This window comes from Hyaena hyaena, unplaced genomic scaffold (genome assembly GCF_003009895.1).
Source record: "Hyaena hyaena isolate Hyena2069 unplaced genomic scaffold, ASM300989v1 scaffold_41, whole genome shotgun sequence".
In the NCBI taxonomy this organism is placed as follows: Eukaryota; Metazoa; Chordata; class Mammalia; order Carnivora; family Hyaenidae; genus Hyaena; species Hyaena hyaena.
Genome location: NW_024080673.1, coordinates 1,293,310 through 1,313,240, shown reverse-complemented (window position 1 = coordinate 1,313,240; position 19,931 = coordinate 1,293,310). Strand labels below are relative to the sequence as shown.

The following is a 19,931-nucleotide window of genomic DNA, read 5'->3' as shown; positions in this document are numbered from 1 at the left end:
CCCGACATGATTTGCTGAACAGATTTTCTTTCTCCCATTGTATATTCTTGCTTCCTTTGTCAAAGATTAATTGGCCATATAACTGTGGGTTTATTTCTGAATTTTCTATTCTGTTACATTGATCTAAGTTGTCTATTTTTGTGCCAGCACCACACTATTTTGATTACTACAGCTTTGTATTATATCTTGAATTATGAAGGTTTGATTCTGCCAGTTTTGTTTTTTCTTTTCAAGATTGTTTTGTGGTTCTATACAAATTTTAGGATTGTTTGTTCCAGTTTGGTGAAAAATGCTCTTGTATTTTGATAGGGGCTGCATTAAATGTGTAGACTACTTTGGGTAGTACAGACATTTTAACAATATTTGTTCTTCCAATCTATGAGCATGGAATGTCTTTCTATTTCTTTGTGTTGTCCTCAGTTTCTTTCATCACTGTTTTATAATTTTCAGAGTACATGTTTTTCACCTCTTTGGTTAAGTTTATTCCTAGGTATCTTACTATTTTTGGTACAACTGTAAAGGGGATTATTAATTTCTCTTTCTGCTGCTTCATAATTAGTGTATAGAAATGTATTTTCTATCTTGTGATGTTACTGAATTCAGTTAGAAGTTCTAAGAGTTTATTGGTGGAGTCTTTAATGGTTTTCTATATAGCATATCATGTCATCTGCAAACAGTGAAGTTTTACTTCTTCCTTATCAATTTGGATGCCTTTTATTTCTTTTTCTTGTCTAGCTGTGGCTAGGATTTCCAGTACTATGTTGAATAAAAATAGTGAGAATGGACATCCCTGTCTTGTTCCTGACCTTAGGGAAAACCTCTCAGTTTTTCCTCATTACGGATGATGTTAGCTGTCAGTTTTTCATAACAAGGCCTTTATTATGGTGAAATATGTTCCCTCTAAACCTTCTTTGTTGAGGATTTTTATCATGAATGTATCTTGTAGTTTGTCAAATGCTTTTTTTTTTGCATCTATTGAAATGATCATACAGCTCTTATCCTTTCTCTTATTTTTTAAATAATTATTTGAGAGAGAGAATGTGAGTGGAGGGAGGGAGAGAAGGAAGAAGGTAGAGAGAGAGAAAGAATTCCAAGCAGGATTCATGCTGTCAGTGGAGAGCACAATGAGGGGCTCAATCTCACGAATCATGAGATCATGACCTGAGCCAAAAACAAGAAGCTTAACTAACTGAACCACTCAGGTGCCTTAATCATTTATTGATGTGATGTAACATGTGGATTGATTTGTGAATACTGAACCACTCTTGGCTCTTGGAAATGAATTCTGTTGGATACTGGCGAATGATTTTTTAACATGCATTGTTGGATTTGGTTTGCTAGTATTTTGCTGAGGATTTTTGCAACTATCTGCATAAGGGGTCTTGGTCTGTAGTTCTCTTTTTTGGTGGTGTCTTTGTCTGGTTTTGGTATCAAGGTAATGCTGCCTTACAGAATGATCTGGAAGTTTTCCCTCCTTTTTTATTTTTTGGAATAGTTTGAGAGGAATAGGTATTAACTCTTTAAATGTTTGGTAGAAAAATGGGAGGCATCACCATCCCAGAATTTAGCCTCTACTGCAAAGCTGTCATCAACAAGACAGTATGGTATTGGCACAAAAACAGACACATAGACCAATGGAACAGAATTGAGAACTCAGAATCAGACCCACAAATGGATGGCCAACTAATCTTTGACAAAGCAGGAAAGAGTATCCAATGGAAAAAAGACAGCCTCTTTAACAGATGGTGCAGCAACATGCAGAAGAATGAAACTAGATCATTTTCTCACACCATACACAAAAAATAAACTCAAAATGGATAAAGAACCTGAATGTGAGACAGGAAACCATCAAAACCCTTGAGGAGAAAGCAGGAAACAACTTATTTGACCTCAACCGCAGCAACTTCTTACTTGACTCACCCCCAAAGGAAACGGAATCAAGAGCAATAATGAACTACTGGGACCTCATCAAGATTAAAAGCTTCTGCACGGCAAAGGAAACAATCCATAAAACTAATAGGCAACCAGCAGAATGGGAAAAGATAGTTGCAAATGATAATATAAGATAAAGGGCTAGTATCCAAAATCTGTAAGGAACTCACCAAACTCCACACCTGAAAAACAAACAATCCAGTGAAGAAATGGACAGAAGACATGAATAGACACTTCTCCAAAGAGGACATCCAGATGACCAACAGACACATGAAACGATGCTTAGCATCCCTCCTCATCAGGGAAATACACATCAAAACCACACTGAGATACCACCTCATGCTGGTCAGAGTGGCAAAAATGAACCAATCAGGAGACTATAGATACTGGTGAGGATGTGGAGAAATGGGCACCCTCCTACACTGTTGGTGGGAATGTAAACGGGTGCAGCTCTGTGGAAAACAGTGTGAAGGTTCCTCAAAAAATTAACAATAGAACTCTCCTATGACCCAGCAATAGCACTGCTAGGAATTTACCCAAGAGATCCAGGAGTACTGATGCATAGGGGCACATGGACCCCAATGTTCACAGCAGCACTCTCAACACAGCCAAATCATGGAAAAAGCCTAAGTGTCCATCAATGGACGAATGGATTAAGAAGATGTGGTTTATCTATACAATGGAATACTACATGGCAATGAGAAAGAATGAAATCTGGCCATGTGTAGCAACATGGATGGAACTTGAGGGTGTGATGCTGAGCAAAGTAAGTCAGGCAGAGGATAGCTACCATATGTTTGCACGTACAGGAGGATTAGGAGGAACTTAACGGANATAAGTCAGGAAGAGAAAGACAGATACCATATGCTTCCACTTATAGGAGGATTAGGAGGAACTTAACGGAAGACCATGGGGGAGGAGAAGGTGAAAAAATAGTTGGGCAGAGGGAGGGAGACAAACCATGAGAGATTCTTTTTTCTTTTTTAACATATAGTTTATTGTCAAATTAGTTTCCACATAATACCCAGTGCTCATCCCCACAAGTGCCCTCATCCATGCCCATCCCCCCCTCCCCCCCGCATCCATCAGTCCTCAGTTTTTGTCAGCATTCAAGAGTCTCTCAAACCATGAGAGATTCTTAAAGCTGAGAACAAACTGATGGCTGTTAGGGGTAGGGGAGAGGGGAAGGGGGTGATGGGCATGGAGGAGGGCACTTGTTGAGATGAGCACTGGGTGTTCTATGGAAACCAACTTGATAATAAACTATTTAAGAAAAAAATAAAAAAATAAAAAAAATAAACATTTGGTAGAATTCTCCTGTTAAGCTTGTGGTCCTGGACTTTGATTTCACTTTTTTGAATACTGATTCAGTTACATTGCTGGTAATCAGCCAGTTCAAACTTTCTATTTCTTCCTGACTCAGTGTTGGGAGGTTATATGTTTCTGGGAATTAATCCATTTCTTCTAGTTGTTCAATTTTAGGAATATAATTTTTCATAATATTCTATGATCTTTTATAGTTCTGTGGTGTTGGTTGTTATTTCTCCTTTTCCATTTCTGATTTTTTTTTAATGAGTCTGGATTATCATCAATTTTGCTCATTTTTTCAAAGAACCAGCTGCTGGTTTCACAGACTTGTTCTGTTATTTTTTGATTTTTGTTTTTTAGTTTCTTTTATTTCTGTTCTAATCTTTATTTTCTGCTGGTTATGAATTTTGTTATTCTTCTTTTTCTGGCTCCTTTAGGTGTAAAGTTGGATTGTTTATTTGAGATATTTATTTATTCATTCATTCATTCATTCATCCATTCATTCTATAAACTTCCCTCTTAGGACTGGTTTTGTTGCATCCCAAAGATTTTGGATGATTGTGTTTTCTTTTTCTTTTCCTTTTAAGTATAATCTCCATTTTATTTTTTTTTCCAGAAAACAGTTTTTCTTCCATCCTTAAGGACCTAGCTCCTCACATCAGCTTTGGTGGCAGCTGTGAGGTAGCACCTGCAGGTCTAAATTGGGGTGAGGATGTTCATTCTTTCCATGCATCACCAGAGCAATTCCTGATACCTTGCTCTGTAGAGCACAGCTCACATAGTGATGTAGTTTCACATACAGCTTGGGAAGCGCAAAGGCATTGAAGACACTCACTTTGGAAATGTTCCCGACAGGTGGCCTCTACCATGTGCTGAATAATGAACGTCTTTATGGCCTTGTCCTTGTGAATAAAACAGGCACAGGTGATAAAGCAAACCGGCTGCATGTGGCTGTGGCTCTTTGGGGCCTGTTATTCCTTCTTTCCTTGGTCAACTTGGAAGTGAGGACCCAAAAGAGGATAGACCATTGTGATTTCATTTGCATTTCTCTCCAAGTAAATTTTAATTTCTTCTTTGATTTCTTGCTTGACCCATTCATTATTTAGTAGCATCTTATTTAGCCACCATGTATTTGTGTTCTTTCCAGACTGTTTGTTGTGGTGGATTTCTAGTTTTGTAGCACTGTGGTCAGAAAAGATACATGGTATAATCTGGATCTTTTTCAATTTGTTGAGACTTGTTTTGTGGCCTAGTATGTGATCTGTTTTGGAGAATGTTCCAAGTACACTTGAAAAGAAATGTGTATTAAGCTGTTTTAGAATGGAATGTTCTGAATATATCTGTTAAACCCTTCTAGTCCAGTGTGTCATTCGAAGCCACTGTTTTCTTGTTGATTTTCTGTTTGGATGATCTGTTCACGGATGTAAGTGAGTTGTAAACGCCCCTACTATTATTGTATTACTATCGAGTACTTCCTTTAAATTTGTTAACAATTGTTTTATATATTTGGGTATTCTCATGTTGGATGCATAAATATTTACAACACTTGCATTTTTTTCTTAATGTCAACTACATTTTAAGTCCTGGGTAAATGTAGTTAATAGAGAGACTTAGGATTTTCTTATTATAATCAAACACCAAAAAAGGTGACAGAAGAAAAGTATAGGGTTAATATTACTAACAGGTATACTGAGAACCATATACAAAAGATAAGCTTGAAAGTCTACTGTAGAACAGTTCAGGCACAACCTGCCATATACCAAAAGGAGTTACATGTATATGTGGTAAATACATGTTGCCAGATGTTTGTATATATCAAAAGCTATTTCTTTAAGTACTTGGAAGAGAACGGGTAAGTTTTTCTTTCCCTAAACTAAGATCTTCCAGAAAAGTTATACTCTGGGATGTAATACATTCTAATGGACACCAAACGTTATCCAAATAAAAATATTGGACTTATTTAATTGCTAAACAATATTTCCTAAATAATAAGGAAAACTAGATGACCTAAATATTATAAAAGATGAGAGAAGATACATATTTTGAGAAAATTGAATGTAAACTTTTAAATAAACTATAGCTAACAAAAAGTGCATATAAAGGCCTACATTCTCTAAATCCTTAAGTTGTAAATTTCATGCAGTTTTATTGGACAAGAAGAAATTTAAAACTATTGCCAAAATTTTATTTTGATCATGAAAATACTGTCCAAATTTCATTAGGCCCATAAAGACATATTTTACAGAACTATAATTCAAAGGTCAAAAGAGAAAAAGCCTCCAACTAATATGTGAGGACATTCACAAAGGCCAACTTTATTTTCACAAATAGTCTTTATGTTAACAATCCTAGAGAATACAACACAGTACAACAATACCGTAATTAAAAAAAAATCCAAGTATTAACAGACATTTATTTCAAATACATATACTGCCTTTTATTTGAGGGTCAGAAACTGGTTATTTTGATCTTACAGAAACATGATAATTTGTGTAATTCACCTATAAATACAATGTAAAAATTACCAATATTCAAATAGATTAGTTTATCCCCATGGCTAGAAAACAAATGAAAAAAACCCTAATAGTTACATTATGACTTATTTTTGAGGGGAAACTTGAATAATCTCAAAACAAATATTTTCAATAAAGTATTAAAATTATAAATATAATAAAGAAAATAAAACTGTTAAATACTTATTTTGAGTGACGTATAAAACTTGCATATTAATCAAGAATTTGAAAAGCAAAAACTACCATCATTGCACACAATAAAAGCTCACAAACTTCAAACTAATCATTGAAAAGTTTTGAAATGTATTTTGGAACCCCAAAATAGTGAGATTTAAGTATATTTAAAGTATATATAAAGTAGATACGTGGAGCGCCTGGGGGGCTCAGTCAGTTAAGAGTTCAACTTTGGCTCAGGTCATGATCTCATAGTTTGTGGGTTCGAGCCCCATTGGGCTCTGTGCTGACAGCTCAGAGCCTGGTGCCTGCTTCGGATTCTGTGTCTCCCTCTCTCTCTCTGACCCTCCCCTGTTCATCTTGCCTCTCTCTCTCAGAAATAAAGAAAACATTAAAAAATTTAAAAAAAAGTAGATGTTACATAAATCTTTCAAAGTATACCTATTTACATTTACTTTAAAAATACACCAGAAAGGGGGCGCCTGGGTGGCTTAGTCGGTTAAGCGTCCGACTTTCGCTTAGGTCATGATCTCACGGTTCGTGGGTTCGAGCCCCGCGTCGGGCTCTGTGCTGACTGTCAGCTCAGAGCCTGGAGCCTGTTTCAGTCTGTGACTCCCTCTCTCTCTGACCCTCCCCTGCTCACGCTGTCTCTCTCTGTCTCTCTCCTAGAAATAAATAAAAATATTAAAAAAAAAAAAAAAAACACCAGAAAGGAATTTAAAGCACTAGTATACTGTTGGGTTTTAGATAAATAATTCATATTTTAAAATGCAAAATAAAATTCTCCACTCTACTCTCTTAGTTCTAAATTATGGTTTATAGATTATATTTCATTCTAAACTTTAGTATTTACTAAATACATGTGAGAAAGCTTTTTCCTCCCCTTAAAGACTAAAAAGCAGTTCTTACCCAGTATCAGTTTTATTCTGAATAACATTGATATCCTCTGGACTTAGCTCTGGGATCCATTTCTCCATTTCTTCTGTCCAAGGGTATCTGAGAGATGAAGGGACCACTATTAAAAGTGGCCATTCTTCCTTATAGAAGTAAGCAATTGCAATTGCCTGGATTGTCTTTCCTAGACCCATCTACATTAAAAATAAATTTAAAACACATAAATACATAAGTACATAAATAAATGTTGACACATTTTAAATGAAAATACTTATCAAATATATACGTAAGAGTATCATCATCAAAATAATTTTCCAATGTAAAATCAATTAGATTACATAATTAAAAAACTCAGATTATAACCTTTAAAATTCATTAAGAAAATTATATTATTTTCCAATCATCTGTGAATGGACTTAGAGACAAAATAACTTATAATTTAAAATATTACTTATACTTGATTCATATAGTTTAATTTTATAAATATGTATGTGAGCATTTGTAAGTTCTCCTCTGATCACAAGAGTAAATGCCTTACCTATACATCACAATATCATGCTATTTTAAAGCTAGAAGAAGCCATAAATCATGCACATTTTGCAAAACAAGTAAGCACAGAGAGGTTAAATTATCTTTTCAACTTAACAAGTTACTTAACTGGATGCAAAATAGATGAGAGCCCAGGTCTCTGGTAACCTTGCACTTAATTGTTTTCACATTTATATCATAATGCCCCATTTCTCAGCAGTACTCATTTAAAAAGAAGCTACAAAATGAATGTTTTTAGTGGCTTTGTTCATAAAAGCCAGAGTATCAAGACAACCCAAATGTACTTAAATGGGTGCATGGATAAAATCATGGTGTATCCATGTAATAGAATACCATTTATCAATAAAAAAGGAGCAAACTATTGCTATACACAACATGAGTGAAACCCAAACACATTTTGCCAAGTGAAAGAAGTTAAACCCAAAAGCCACTAACCATATGATTCCAGTATTAAGTCATCCAGAAAACACAAAGCAATAGAGATAGAAAGCACATCAGAGTCTAGGGATGGAAGGAGGAGAGCAGCATGAGGGAACTTTGGGGGATGATGTTCCATATTCTGAATGTGGGAGCAGATACATGTCTATATGCATTTGTCAACTTAAAGAATTGTATGTGTTAAAAGGATGAATTTACCTAAGAGAGTGAATTATACCACAACAACAGTGACTGTTTAGAAAAAGTAGTTATTGTGAGCCATGAGAAAGAGAAGGACAAAAAGACATACGCCCTCCTGACTTGATGGCTCAAAGAGAAAAAAGATACAGATAGCTAAAACAGTTAATTTACACTAAGTTTTAAATGCTGAGCAAAATTAAAGAAAAAAAGATAAAAAGGAAGTTTGGGGCTTTTAGCCAATCTCCACTAAGAAAATCTTGTTTTGTTTGTTTATTTTTCGTTATCTCCTGCTATTAACAACAAAGACAAATCCTAAAATATTCAAGCAAGTTTATATTCATATCAATCACACGCAAAAAAAAAAAAAAAAACTAGTGTGAATTACTTAGGAAAATATTCTTTTGATTGGAATTAAAACTGCCAAAGGGAGACAAGGTAAATGAAATGTAGGAAGTGACTTTGTATCTGTCCTGGTGTTCGGTAAGTACTCAGATATTTGAATGTATAAGAGAATTAATGAGTAAATAAAGACCAAGGTTGTTCGATTCTGTGGGACAGGAAAAACCCAGGTAGAGAAAATTTAGGAGAGAAGGTTAACGAAAAGATTTTAGTGCAAGAGCAGTAATATTAGCTAACATTTCAAAGTTCTGAGGCAAATAACATTCAAGAATAGAGTGAAAGCTATCTAAAGCTTTTAATGTATGGAAGTAACCTAAGTGTCCGTCAATGGTTGAACTGATAAAGAAGCTGTGGTATGTATATACAATGGAATATTATTCAGTCTTGAGAAAGAAGAAAACACTGCCTTTGACACAATCTGGATGGAATGTGAGGACATTATGCTAAGTGAAATGATCCAGACAGACAATGATAAATAATGCATGGGATCACTTATACATAGAATCTTTGGGGGAAAAAATGAAAAGAAAAGAAAAAAACACCAAACTCTTAGTAACAGAGTAAAAAAGTGGTTGCAAGGGCTAAGAGACAGGAAAAATAGGGAGAGCCTAGTAAAAGGGTACAAACTTTCAGTTATAAGATGAATAAGATCTGAGGACCAGAGGTAAAGCATTTTGACAGTGGTTAATAACACAGAGTTGTATGATTGAGGTTTGGTGGGATGGCAGAACTCAGATGTTCTCACAAAAACAAAATCAAAACAAAACACCAGAAAAGTGTAGATATGGGAGATGATTGATGTGTTAAATGTATGGGAGGAATCCTTTTACAATGTATACATCAAAAGTCTATACTTTCAGGTATCATTTCTATAGTTTGTTACAATGTATACATCTGTCAGGTCACATAATGTATAATTTATATGTCTTGAAATTTGTTTTTCTTTTATACCTCAATAAAACTAAAATTAAAAAAAATACTGGATATATAAGCTTTTAATATTGAAACAGGGGGCGCCTGGGTGGATCAGTAGGTTAAACGTCCAACTTCAGCTCAGGTCATGATTTCGCGGTTCGTGCCTTCGAGCCCTGCCTCGGACTCTGTGCCGACAGCTAGCTCAGAGCCTGAAGCCTGCTTCAGATTCTGTGTCTCCCTCTCTCTCTGATCCTCCCCTGCTCGTGTGGTCTCTCTCTCTCTCTCTCTCAGAAATAAATAAAAACATTTAAAAAATTAAAAAAAAAGAATCTTCAAAAAAACATTGAAACAGGATCCAGTTGCAGATAAAAATTGTTTCTTATCTACTATTTGAAGAATAAATTCATGTTAAGTTAGGCAGGGTTTGGTAACAAGTTAAAATAACTTAGGAATGTAGACACACAGACAGATATGTATTTTATTACAAAATTAAGGGTGCCTGGATGGCTCAGATTTTTCAGCTTCCGACTTCAGCTCAGGTCATGATCTTGTGGTTTGTGAGTTCAAGCCCTACGCTGGGTTCTGTGCTGACAGCTCAGAGCTGAGCATGCTTTAGATTCTATGTCTCCCTCTCTCTCCTCCCCTCCCCTGCTTGTTCTGTCTCTCAAAAAATGAATAAACGTTAGAAAAATTTTTTTAAACAAAATTAAATCATTTTACAACCTAATATTCTATACCTCTTTCTAAGGAATAGCTTATCAACCCTATCCTTTAGGCCTACATACCCAAATTTAAGATTTAACTGATGGTAGCAGACCTAATCCTAAGAGAAATAAATAACATTTACATTACTTAATTTTATAAACCCAAAACAAAGAGCAATTATGCACCAACATCTGATATAATGACTGGTATGTTTTCTTGTTCTCAAAAGCCCTTCAGTCCTCATAGGGCAACCAACTTAAACATCCCTGGATTCTGGGACCAGTATGGTTTCAAGGGAGCAGAAATTCACAAATTGCAGATGTTTGGGGTCATTGGTATTGCTGCTCACACCTAACGACGACAAAGGCATACAGTTCCAGAAAACAAGCCATGGCCAACTCTGTATGTAAGGACCATACCACTAAGTAACTCTCTGCCACAGCTAGAGTTACCTGGCTTTGCTTCCTACAGTGGGTTTACAGGTCATTTTCTTAATTTTAACTTCTTTGGAAATGAGGATCTGTTTGCTACACTAATTTTCTGGGAAGCAGGATTCTTTGGGGACTCAGATTCTATCACTGGATCTTTACCTTCTGGCTTGCTGATAAATTTACTTGGTGCCTTTCTACGTGGACCTTTTTGCACTTCATGTAGTGTGATGAACTGTTCTCTATGTTAGCTTAATCTAATAATTCATCTAATAATGAATCACTTAACTAAATTTCCTAATATGATCTGCTACTGACATAGGGACACAGATTTTCAAAAAGGATGTATGGGGAAAAAAACTAAAACAAATAGAAAAAAACACAGTTCGGAAAAGAGAAGTTATGGACTAAGAAAGGGGAAGAAAGAGGGAACTAGCAAAAATAAAGGATAAGAATAGTTATGATATATGGAAAAGCTAATTAGAAGAGTGATTTTTATCTCCTAGTTCCCTAATCCTGCTGTCCTGTATATTTGCTACTATACTACACCAACTGAATAAATTCTTAATTCCAAATATGTCATTTTTCAGCTCTAAAGTGGTCATCAGACTCTTTTAAGACATATTTTTAGATTCTTTTTAATAGATTAAATTCCATATTGAAAATCTTCATTTTTCATTTCTGTTGTCTACCACTCCTTGATTTTCCTGAATAAAATAGTGTTATTTTAAAATCTCTTTCTGATAACACCAACACCAATATCTGATCACCTGTGGATTCTATTACCTATTTTTTTTGGTACTGTTTTCTCAGGATCCCTTATATTTTTAATTGGATTCCAGAAATTAATTGTAAATAAACTGTAGAAGCTTAAGATGATATCTTCGCCTAGGTGGAAATTAGGTTAAGTTTTCTTTTGGCAAGGCAAATTGAGTACTGGCAGATACCTTATTCCGTTGAGGTCTTGGTTTTGGGTTTTATAAGAGCAATTTATTTCAGTTTTGTGATTACTAGGGTACAGTCTTTACTACTAGGGGGTGTACTTCTGGAAGTCACCATAAGCTTAGGCAATGTATTTACCAAGATTCTTCTACCTTGACAAGGCACAAGCCTTATCTGTCTCCAGAGTACCACAATAATGCTGAAATCTCTGCCTTATTCTTTCTCCTTCAACTACAAATTTCTGCTGGGTATTCTGAAGTCACACCCTGAGCAAGTACACTTTAGGGGATGGCCAGTGATGTGAGGGTAATATGTATGCAGATTTCTCAGGTCTTTCTCTCAATTTGCCTCCTCTCTGGGAGTTTTCTCTTCCTGTCCCAGCGGTTCAATGCATAGTTTGAGAGCCAGCCAGAGCTAGACAGAGTAGTTTCTGACAGAAACAGGTAAAAGCAGCCTGTGTCAACCATGTGGCATATGGCTTTAAGAGGAGAAAGAACTGAATATACAGTGATAGATCCAGGCACCTGAAGAAGAATAGAAAGCCAGTTTGGGGAACTATGAATGTACTATTTCATCAAGTTTAGGAAATTCTAAATATTGTTTTACTGTTCCCAGCTATCTTATCACATGATGTCTTAATAAAATAAAGAATTATGACTGCCTTTTAAGAACCATTAAATTTAGGGGCGCCTGGGTGGCTTAGTTGGTTAAGCGTCCGACTTTCGCTTAGGTCATGATCTCGCGGTTAGTGGGTTCGAGACCCGCGTCGGGCTCTGTGCTGACTGCCAGCTCAGAGCCTGGAGCCTGTTTCAGTCTGTGACTCCCTCTCTCTCTGACCCTCCCCTGCTCACGCTATCTTTCTCTCTCTCTCCTAGAAATAAAAAAAATCTTAAAAAAAAAAAAAAAGAACCATTAAATTTTAAGAAAGTAAATATCAATTAAGAAATAAGGAGCCATTTTAAAAAGAAAGGCTCCCAAACCAACAAGTCTTTTTTAAAAAGTTTTTTTAAAATGCTTTTATTTCTGAGAGAGAGAGACAGACAGACAGACAGACAGACAGCATGAGCAGGGGAGGGGCAGAGAGAGAGGGAGACACAGAATCTGAAGCAGGCTCCAGGTTCTGAGCTGTCAGCACAGAGCCCGATGCGGGGCTCAAACCCATGAACCGTGAGACCATGACCTGAGTCGAAGTCGGATGCTTAACTGACTGAGCCACCCAGGTGTCACCAAGTCTTAAGTATAAGAAGTGATGGAGCATGTGGGTGGCTCAGTCAGTTAAGCATCCCACTCTTGATTTCGGCTCAGGTCATGAGCTCATAGTTCGTGGAAGTGAGCTCCCCATCAGACTCTGCACTGACAACATGGAACATGCTTGAGATTCTCTACCTCTCCCCATTCATGTTCTCTCTCTCTCTTTCTCAAAACAAACAAACTAAGAAAACAAGAAATGGGAGAATTCATTTAGCTAAGGAGATAATGTGCTGAATATAAGAATAAACAATGGGAGCAAAGTGAAGGGTATAAGAAAGAGATTCCATTTTTAATGTTTGAATGCTGGCATCATCATTCTTAATATCCAAAACAATTTTGAATATAAGAGTACACCCTGACTCTTTAGGGTGACCACAGAAAGGGAAGGGATTTCTCAATACATGTTAATAAACTGACATTTTAATTCATAGGAAAAATTTTCCTTGAGCTTTATTACCTTGAGTAAAAAATCTCAGATTCGGATGAATTTGGAATCACTGAAAAGAATGAATTTTGAATTTGCATACTTCAAGACGGCATACCTATGCCATTAGATGATTTGCTTAAGAAATGAGACAATAAATAGTTTTTATCTGGTTACTTTCTGGGTTAAATCTCAAATCTTCTTCGAGCATCTCTTTAAAGAGAATGTAGCTGTCACCTGGGTGGCTCAGTTGGTTGAGTGTCTAACTTTGCCACAGGTCATGATCTCACAGTTTGTGAGTTCAAGCCCAGGATTGGGCTCTGTGCTGACAGCTTGGAGCCTGGAGTCTTCCTTGAATTCTGTGTCTCTTTCCCTCTCTCTGTCCCTCCTCCATTCATGCTCTCTGTCTCTCTCTCAAAAATAAATAAATAAACATAAAAATAAATAAAGAGCATGTAGTTAAATAACTAAAGGTGATTTCTGGAAATTAGCAAAATGGATGAAATTAGTCAGTTGCTACTGTTATTTCATAGGTTTCTGCTACTAGTTGTTCCTCTTATAGGCAAAATCTAGTAGAAAATAAAATTTGATGGGACATCCTCCAACAAAACATGATTCAAACTAAAAAGTAAAAATTTATTACTATAATTTCATGCTCCCATTAAGGAAAGAGTGGATCCTGCAGCAACCTCTTACTTGACACATCCCCCAAAGCAAGGGAATCAAGAGCAAAAATAAACGACTGGGACCTCATCAAGATTAAAAGCTTCTGCATGGCAAAGGAAACAACCCACAAAACTAATAGGCAACCAAAAGAATGGGAAAAGATAGTTGCAAATGACATATCAGATAAAGGGTTAATATCCAAAATCTATAAGGAACTCACCAAACTCCACACCCTAAAAACAAACAACCCAGTAAAGAAAGAAAGGGGCAGAAGAGATGAACAGACACTTCTCTAAAGTGGACATCCAGATGGCCAACAGACACATGAAACGACGCTCAGCATCCCTCCTCATCAGGGAAATACAAATCAAAACCACACTGAGATACCACCTCACGCCAGTCAGAGTGGCTAAAATGACCAAATCAGAGAACTCTCAATGCTGGCGAGGATGTGGAGAAACGGGCACCCTCCTACACTGTTGGTGGTAATATAAATGGGTGCAGCCCCTCTGGAAAACAGTGTGGAGGTTCCTCAAAACATTAACAATAGAACTCCCCTATGACCCAGCAATAGCACTGCTAGGAATTCACCCAAGGGATATAGAAATGCTGATGCATAGAAGCACATGTACCCCAATGTTCATAGCAGTACTCTCAACAATAGCCAAAACATGGAAAGAGCCTAAGTGTCCATCCACAGACGAATGGATCAAGAAGATGTGGTTTATCTATACCATGGAATACTACATGGGAATGAGAAAGAATGAAATCTGGCCATGTGTAGCAACATGGATGGACCTTGAGGGTGTTATGCTTAGCGAAATAAGGCAGGCAGAGAAGGACAGATACCATATGTTTGCATGTACAGGAGGATTAGGAGGAACTTAACGGAGGACCATGGGGGAGAAGAAGGAGGGAAATGGTGGGGGAAAGGGAAAGGGGGAGAGGCAAACCATGACAGACTCTTGAATGCTGACAAAAACTGAAGACTGATGGATGTGGGGGGGAGGGGGCATGGGCACGGAGGGGGGCACATGTGGGGATGAGCACTGGGTGTTATATGGAAACCAACTTGTCAATAAACTATTTGTAAAAAAAAAAATAACAAAAAAAAAAGGAAAGAGTGGATCACATACTCTAGGAAAATTGAGCTATAGATAAGATTTGTAAATAGGAAAATAAGTGCTGGAACAAATTTTTGCTATATATATAAAAATTTTTAAATGTACTTCTATTTCAAGTACTTCCTGGGGACTTTATAATAGTGTAACATTCTGTTATTAAACCAATAACACACTCAAAGAATTTGAATATACAGAAGTAACTATCCTCAGTAAGTAGTTCAAGTCCTTTAGCTCTCACTACAAGAGAATTTGTTAAGGTGAATGGTTCAATGTTTCAAGAAAATTAAGTCTATATCATCTATTAAGAATCAAAGCCATAACTCAATAACGGTACAACTGTCTAGGTACTACATAAGAATTAAACAGAATACTTTAACTTCAAGAGTAGATTTTATCAACGTATTCAAAATAATAAATTACTATTTTATTTATGAGAATAACTTACATTTTCTAAATGTCATATGCTACAAAATTATTAAGAGCAATTAAAGAACGATCATCTTGACACAAAAGAATTTCATTTTCAATTTTTCATATTGTGATGGCATTTATATAGCAACTGAATACAGAGGATGCTTCTTGATTAAGAATTTTGTGTGACTAGAAATTTCCAGTTTTAAAGTTAAAGGCAGTTTGTATATTTAGGATAAGGACGTAGGTTTATCTTTAGAGCAGGTAACCAATTTGTTCTAGAACAGACTCCCTTAAAGAACACTTTTAGATACACAGACTTTAAATCTTAACGAGATACTAAATTCAGTAAAGAAACCCACATATACAAATGTCAGACTGAAATGCTGTGTTCAATTATTTATTTCTTTTAAGGAGATGTGTGTCTTAGCAGAACTATTTCCTTATTCTTGGAGATTAAGTTATACAGGCATACTTCATTTATGTGCTTTGAAAATAGTGGGGTTTTTTTTTTTTAAATTAAGGTTTGTGGAAACTGTAACAAGCAAGTCTACTGGTGCCATTTTTCTAATAGCATTTGCTCAATTTATGTCTCTGTGCCACATTTTGGTAATTCCTGCAATATTTCAAACCTTTTCATTATAATTATATTTGACTATAATGATCAATGATCAGGTATCTTTTGATGTTACTATCCTTAACTGTGTTGGGGTACCACAAACCATGCCCTAAGAAGATGCCAAACTTAATTATATTGTGTGTTCTGATTATTCCACCAACCAGCTGTCCCCTCCACCTATCTCTGTCTCTCTCTCCTTGGGCCTCTCTATTCCCTGAGACACAAGAATATTGCAATTAGGCCAGTTAATAATCCTACCATGGCCTCTACTGGTTTGTGTGAAAAGAAGAGTTGCACGTCTCTCACTTTAACTCAACAGATAGCTAGAAATGACTAAGTTTAGTGAGGAAGGCATGTTGAAAACTGAGAAAGGTCAAAATGCTGGGCCTCTTGCATCAAATAGTTAGCCAAATTATGAATGCAAAGGAAACATTCCTGAAAGAAATTAAAAGTGCTACTCCAAGGAACACATGAATAAGAAAGCAAAACAGCCTTATTGCTGATATGGACAAAGTGTTAGTGGTCTAGTTATAAGACACTAGAAGAATCTGAAGAATCTTTCAGATTCTCTTCCTCTGCCCCTTTGCAGCTCACATTCTTTCTCTCTCAAAAATAAATTAACATTAAAAGAAATTTTTAAAAATGCCTCAAAGGATAAGCTGACTGGTAGGGGCTACCACAATTGTTGACTTTAAGTTGAAGTCAATGCTCTCCTACATTCTAAAAATTGTAGGGTCTTTAAGAATTATACTCAATCTACTCTGCCTATATTCTACAAATGGAACAACAAAGGCTGGATGACAGCACATCTCATCACCACATGGTTTAAACTATTTTAAGTTCATTGCTGAGACCTACTGCTCAGAGAAAAAGATGCATTTCAAACTATTACTGCTAATTGACAATGCACCTGGTCCCTCAAGAGCTCTGGTGGAAAGAAATGTAAAATGAGATGAATATTGTTTTGTTGCCCAACATAACATCCATTCTGCAGCCCTTGGATCACGGAGTAATTTTGACATTCAAGTCTTATGCAAGAAGTACATTTCATGAGGCTATAGCTGTCATAGTGAATCCTCTGATGAATCTGAGCAGTAAACTGAAAAGTACTGGAAAGGATTCACCATTCTAAATGCCATTAAGAACATTCACTGTGACTCCTGGAAAGTGGTAAAAGTATCAACATGAACAGGAGTTTGGAAAAAGTTGATACAACCTTCATTGCTGACTTTGAAAGATTCAAGATGTTAGTGGAGGAAGTAACTGCAGATGTGGTGAAAATAGCAACAGAACTAGAATTAGAAGTGGAGCCTGAAGATGTGATGAATTGCTATAATCTAATATAACACTTTAACAGAAGAGGACATTCTTCTTATGGATGTGGAAAGAAAGTGGTTTCTTGAGATGGAATCTACTTCTGGTAAAGATGCTGTGAGGGCTGTTGAAATGAGACAGAGAGAGAGAGACAGAGAGACAGAGGGAGAGAAAGAGACAGAGAGACAGAGAGAGAGAGAGAGAGAGAGAGAGAGAGAGAATCCCAAGCAGTCTCCAAAACGTCAGCACATGCCTGTCCCAGGGCTTGATTCTGGGAACTGTGAGAACATGACCCAAGCCGAAATCAAGTCAGATGCCTAATTTACTGAGCCACACAGGTACCTCTGATGAGGTGATTATTTTTGAGAATCAGCAGACACAGAAAAGTTTGTGAAAATGGAGTAGAAGTTATCATTTTTTAGGGAAAATTTACATTTATAAAGGAAATCTTTGTCTATCTCCCTCTCTGTACCTGTAAGGAAGGGATGACTGAAAACCACAACTTGGACGAATGGAGAAGGCACTGACCTAAATTTGCAGAACAACCTATTCTTGTTTCCTGTGCTTTTCCTGATAACCTCCTATTAGTGTCCCAAGCTCTCTTTCTTTTGTTTAGCTGAAAATGGTATTTAAGATGGTGGATTGGGCCATTTCACGGAGCTTAATCATTTTTCTTGGTTATCTCCACTCTGTACATGAAGTATTCATTTTAATAAGCTTCTATTTATATTTCTCTTGTCTTTTATACGGGAAGTCGCAGCCAAGAATTCAGAAGTATAGAGAGAAAATTTTATCTCCTCTCTTACATTTGTAATTAGGTTTAAAGAGTCATAAGGCATGGTAAAAAATGAGATACTTAACTATAATGTGAAATGTGTATGTATTATTCATTCAAAGAGTACCACTCCGAAGGTAAAATAAATAAAATATCAGGACAGAATAATATAGATCAGAAGTAGATTTTCCATATATTTTTTATATCTTTTTAAAAATCTGTTTTGTAAATTTAAAATCAGATGAACAAGCTGTAGTAAGATTCTATTCTCCATATGTATTATGGGATTAGTGCCTAGAGGATTTCTTGAAAATGAAAGCCCAAGACAAAAGGAACATAATTATACATGCTGATTAAATAAAAAAGAAAAGGAAAGAAAAAAAAGTAGTCCAAACTTTGGGTTTTGACCTCGGTTCTTAAAATCTAACATACTTATGAGTATTTGCTAGATGAAAATTCAGGTTTCTAAGGCACCAATTTGCCAAATTGTAATTTAAAGAAACTGGGCTTTTAAAAAAATGTCTACACATATTATTTATTTATTTAATTTTTATTCTAGAGTGAGAAAGAGAAGGGGAGAGCATGAGTAGGGGAAAGGGGCAGAGAGACAGCAAGAGAGGATCTTAAGCAGAGCCCCACAGATCCCACAACCCTTGGGATCATGACCTGAGCTGAAATCAAGAGTGAGATGCTCAACAGACTAAACCACCCAAGTGCCCTATTTTTAAAAATCTTTATGTAATTTTTTTTTTAACTAGACTTTAAAAATAATGGCTTCTAAAGTGATTCTCAGGTAGATGGCTCTCAGGCTGCATTTTGAGAATAAGTACTTGAAAGACTAAACAAGGGGAAAAAATCTTAACAGTATTTTGCCTCAAATTTGGACATTTTTTTTCTTAAGGTGAAACCTGAATTGATACTTTCAGGATTTTGCTTTAGAACTATTAATTCTTATGTAGCCTTGTTACTTAAATAATCTTCAATTAAAATTCCAAGGCAGTACACCATGAACAGTGCTTTCTACTATTAGAAAGGAAACAATAGGCCCGAAATGATGTCACTTAGAAGAGGACACCAAGGCAGTAAAACAAAGCTTAATACCTAATCTAACAGAAGTTTCAACTTCCCCCCAAAAGTCTTAACAGATCAGGCAGGAATCTTCTGAGGGACACACCAATAAGTCTCCACAAAGGCACTCTCCATTCCCCAAAGGTGAGGTAACCTGCATGATAAAATCCATTGCTCTTCCCCTTAAGGAAAAGAGACTCTACCTGGAACAATCTGGAACAATCTATTCTTTCCTTTTGTTAATAATTCTCCAGCACCCACGTTTTCTACAAAAACTTTCCACTTTATACAACTCTTGGAGTTCCCCTCTACTTGCTACATGGAATGTTGCCCGATTCATGAACTGTTTAACAAAGCCAATTAGATCTTCAAATTAACTCTGTTGAATTATGTTTTTCTAACACTACTTTACTATATAGTATGTAGAGCAACTTCAAGAAAAACAGACTTTTGCTTCTAACTTCACAATCTATTAGATGAACTAACAATTTAATATAAAAAAACATTTCAGAAATTTAATAAAGTCTCTAAATGGGAATCTAATTTGTACAGTGCTTTATCTGTTATTTCATACAATCAATTAAAGAGCTTTATATAAGGGATTATGATAAAGACTTAAGTATGTAAATTCCTTCTTTTTATTATTATTTTTTTAAGTAGGGTTCATGCCCAGTGCAGAGCCCATTGCGGGGCTTGAACTCATGACTCTGAGCTCAAGACCTGAACTAAGATTAAGAGTCGGATGCCTACCTGACTGAGCCACTCCGGTGCACCAAGTGTTTAAGAAGTGGAAGAATAAATAACGCACATCACTAAAATATCTAGTTATGATACAAAGAAGTTAAACATAACGTATTCATAAATGGAAGCAAAATGTGTGGGAAAATATATGCTGTATAATA

At 36.1% G+C, this 19,931-nt stretch overlaps 1 protein-coding gene across 2 annotated transcripts in view; it reads right to left on the bottom strand.

The window, feature by feature from the left end:
• Positions 1–19,931, bottom strand: part of ZRANB3 (zinc finger RANBP2-type containing 3) — a 285,634-nt gene that overhangs the window by 110,833 nt on the left and 154,870 nt on the right. For both annotated transcript variants that reach the window (XM_039229949.1, XM_039229948.1), the window contains one exon: positions 6,837–7,015. In XM_039229949.1, the coding sequence (XP_039085880.1) occupies positions 6,837–7,015 (179 nt within the window). The remainder of the gene's footprint in view (positions 1–6,836; positions 7,016–19,931) is intronic.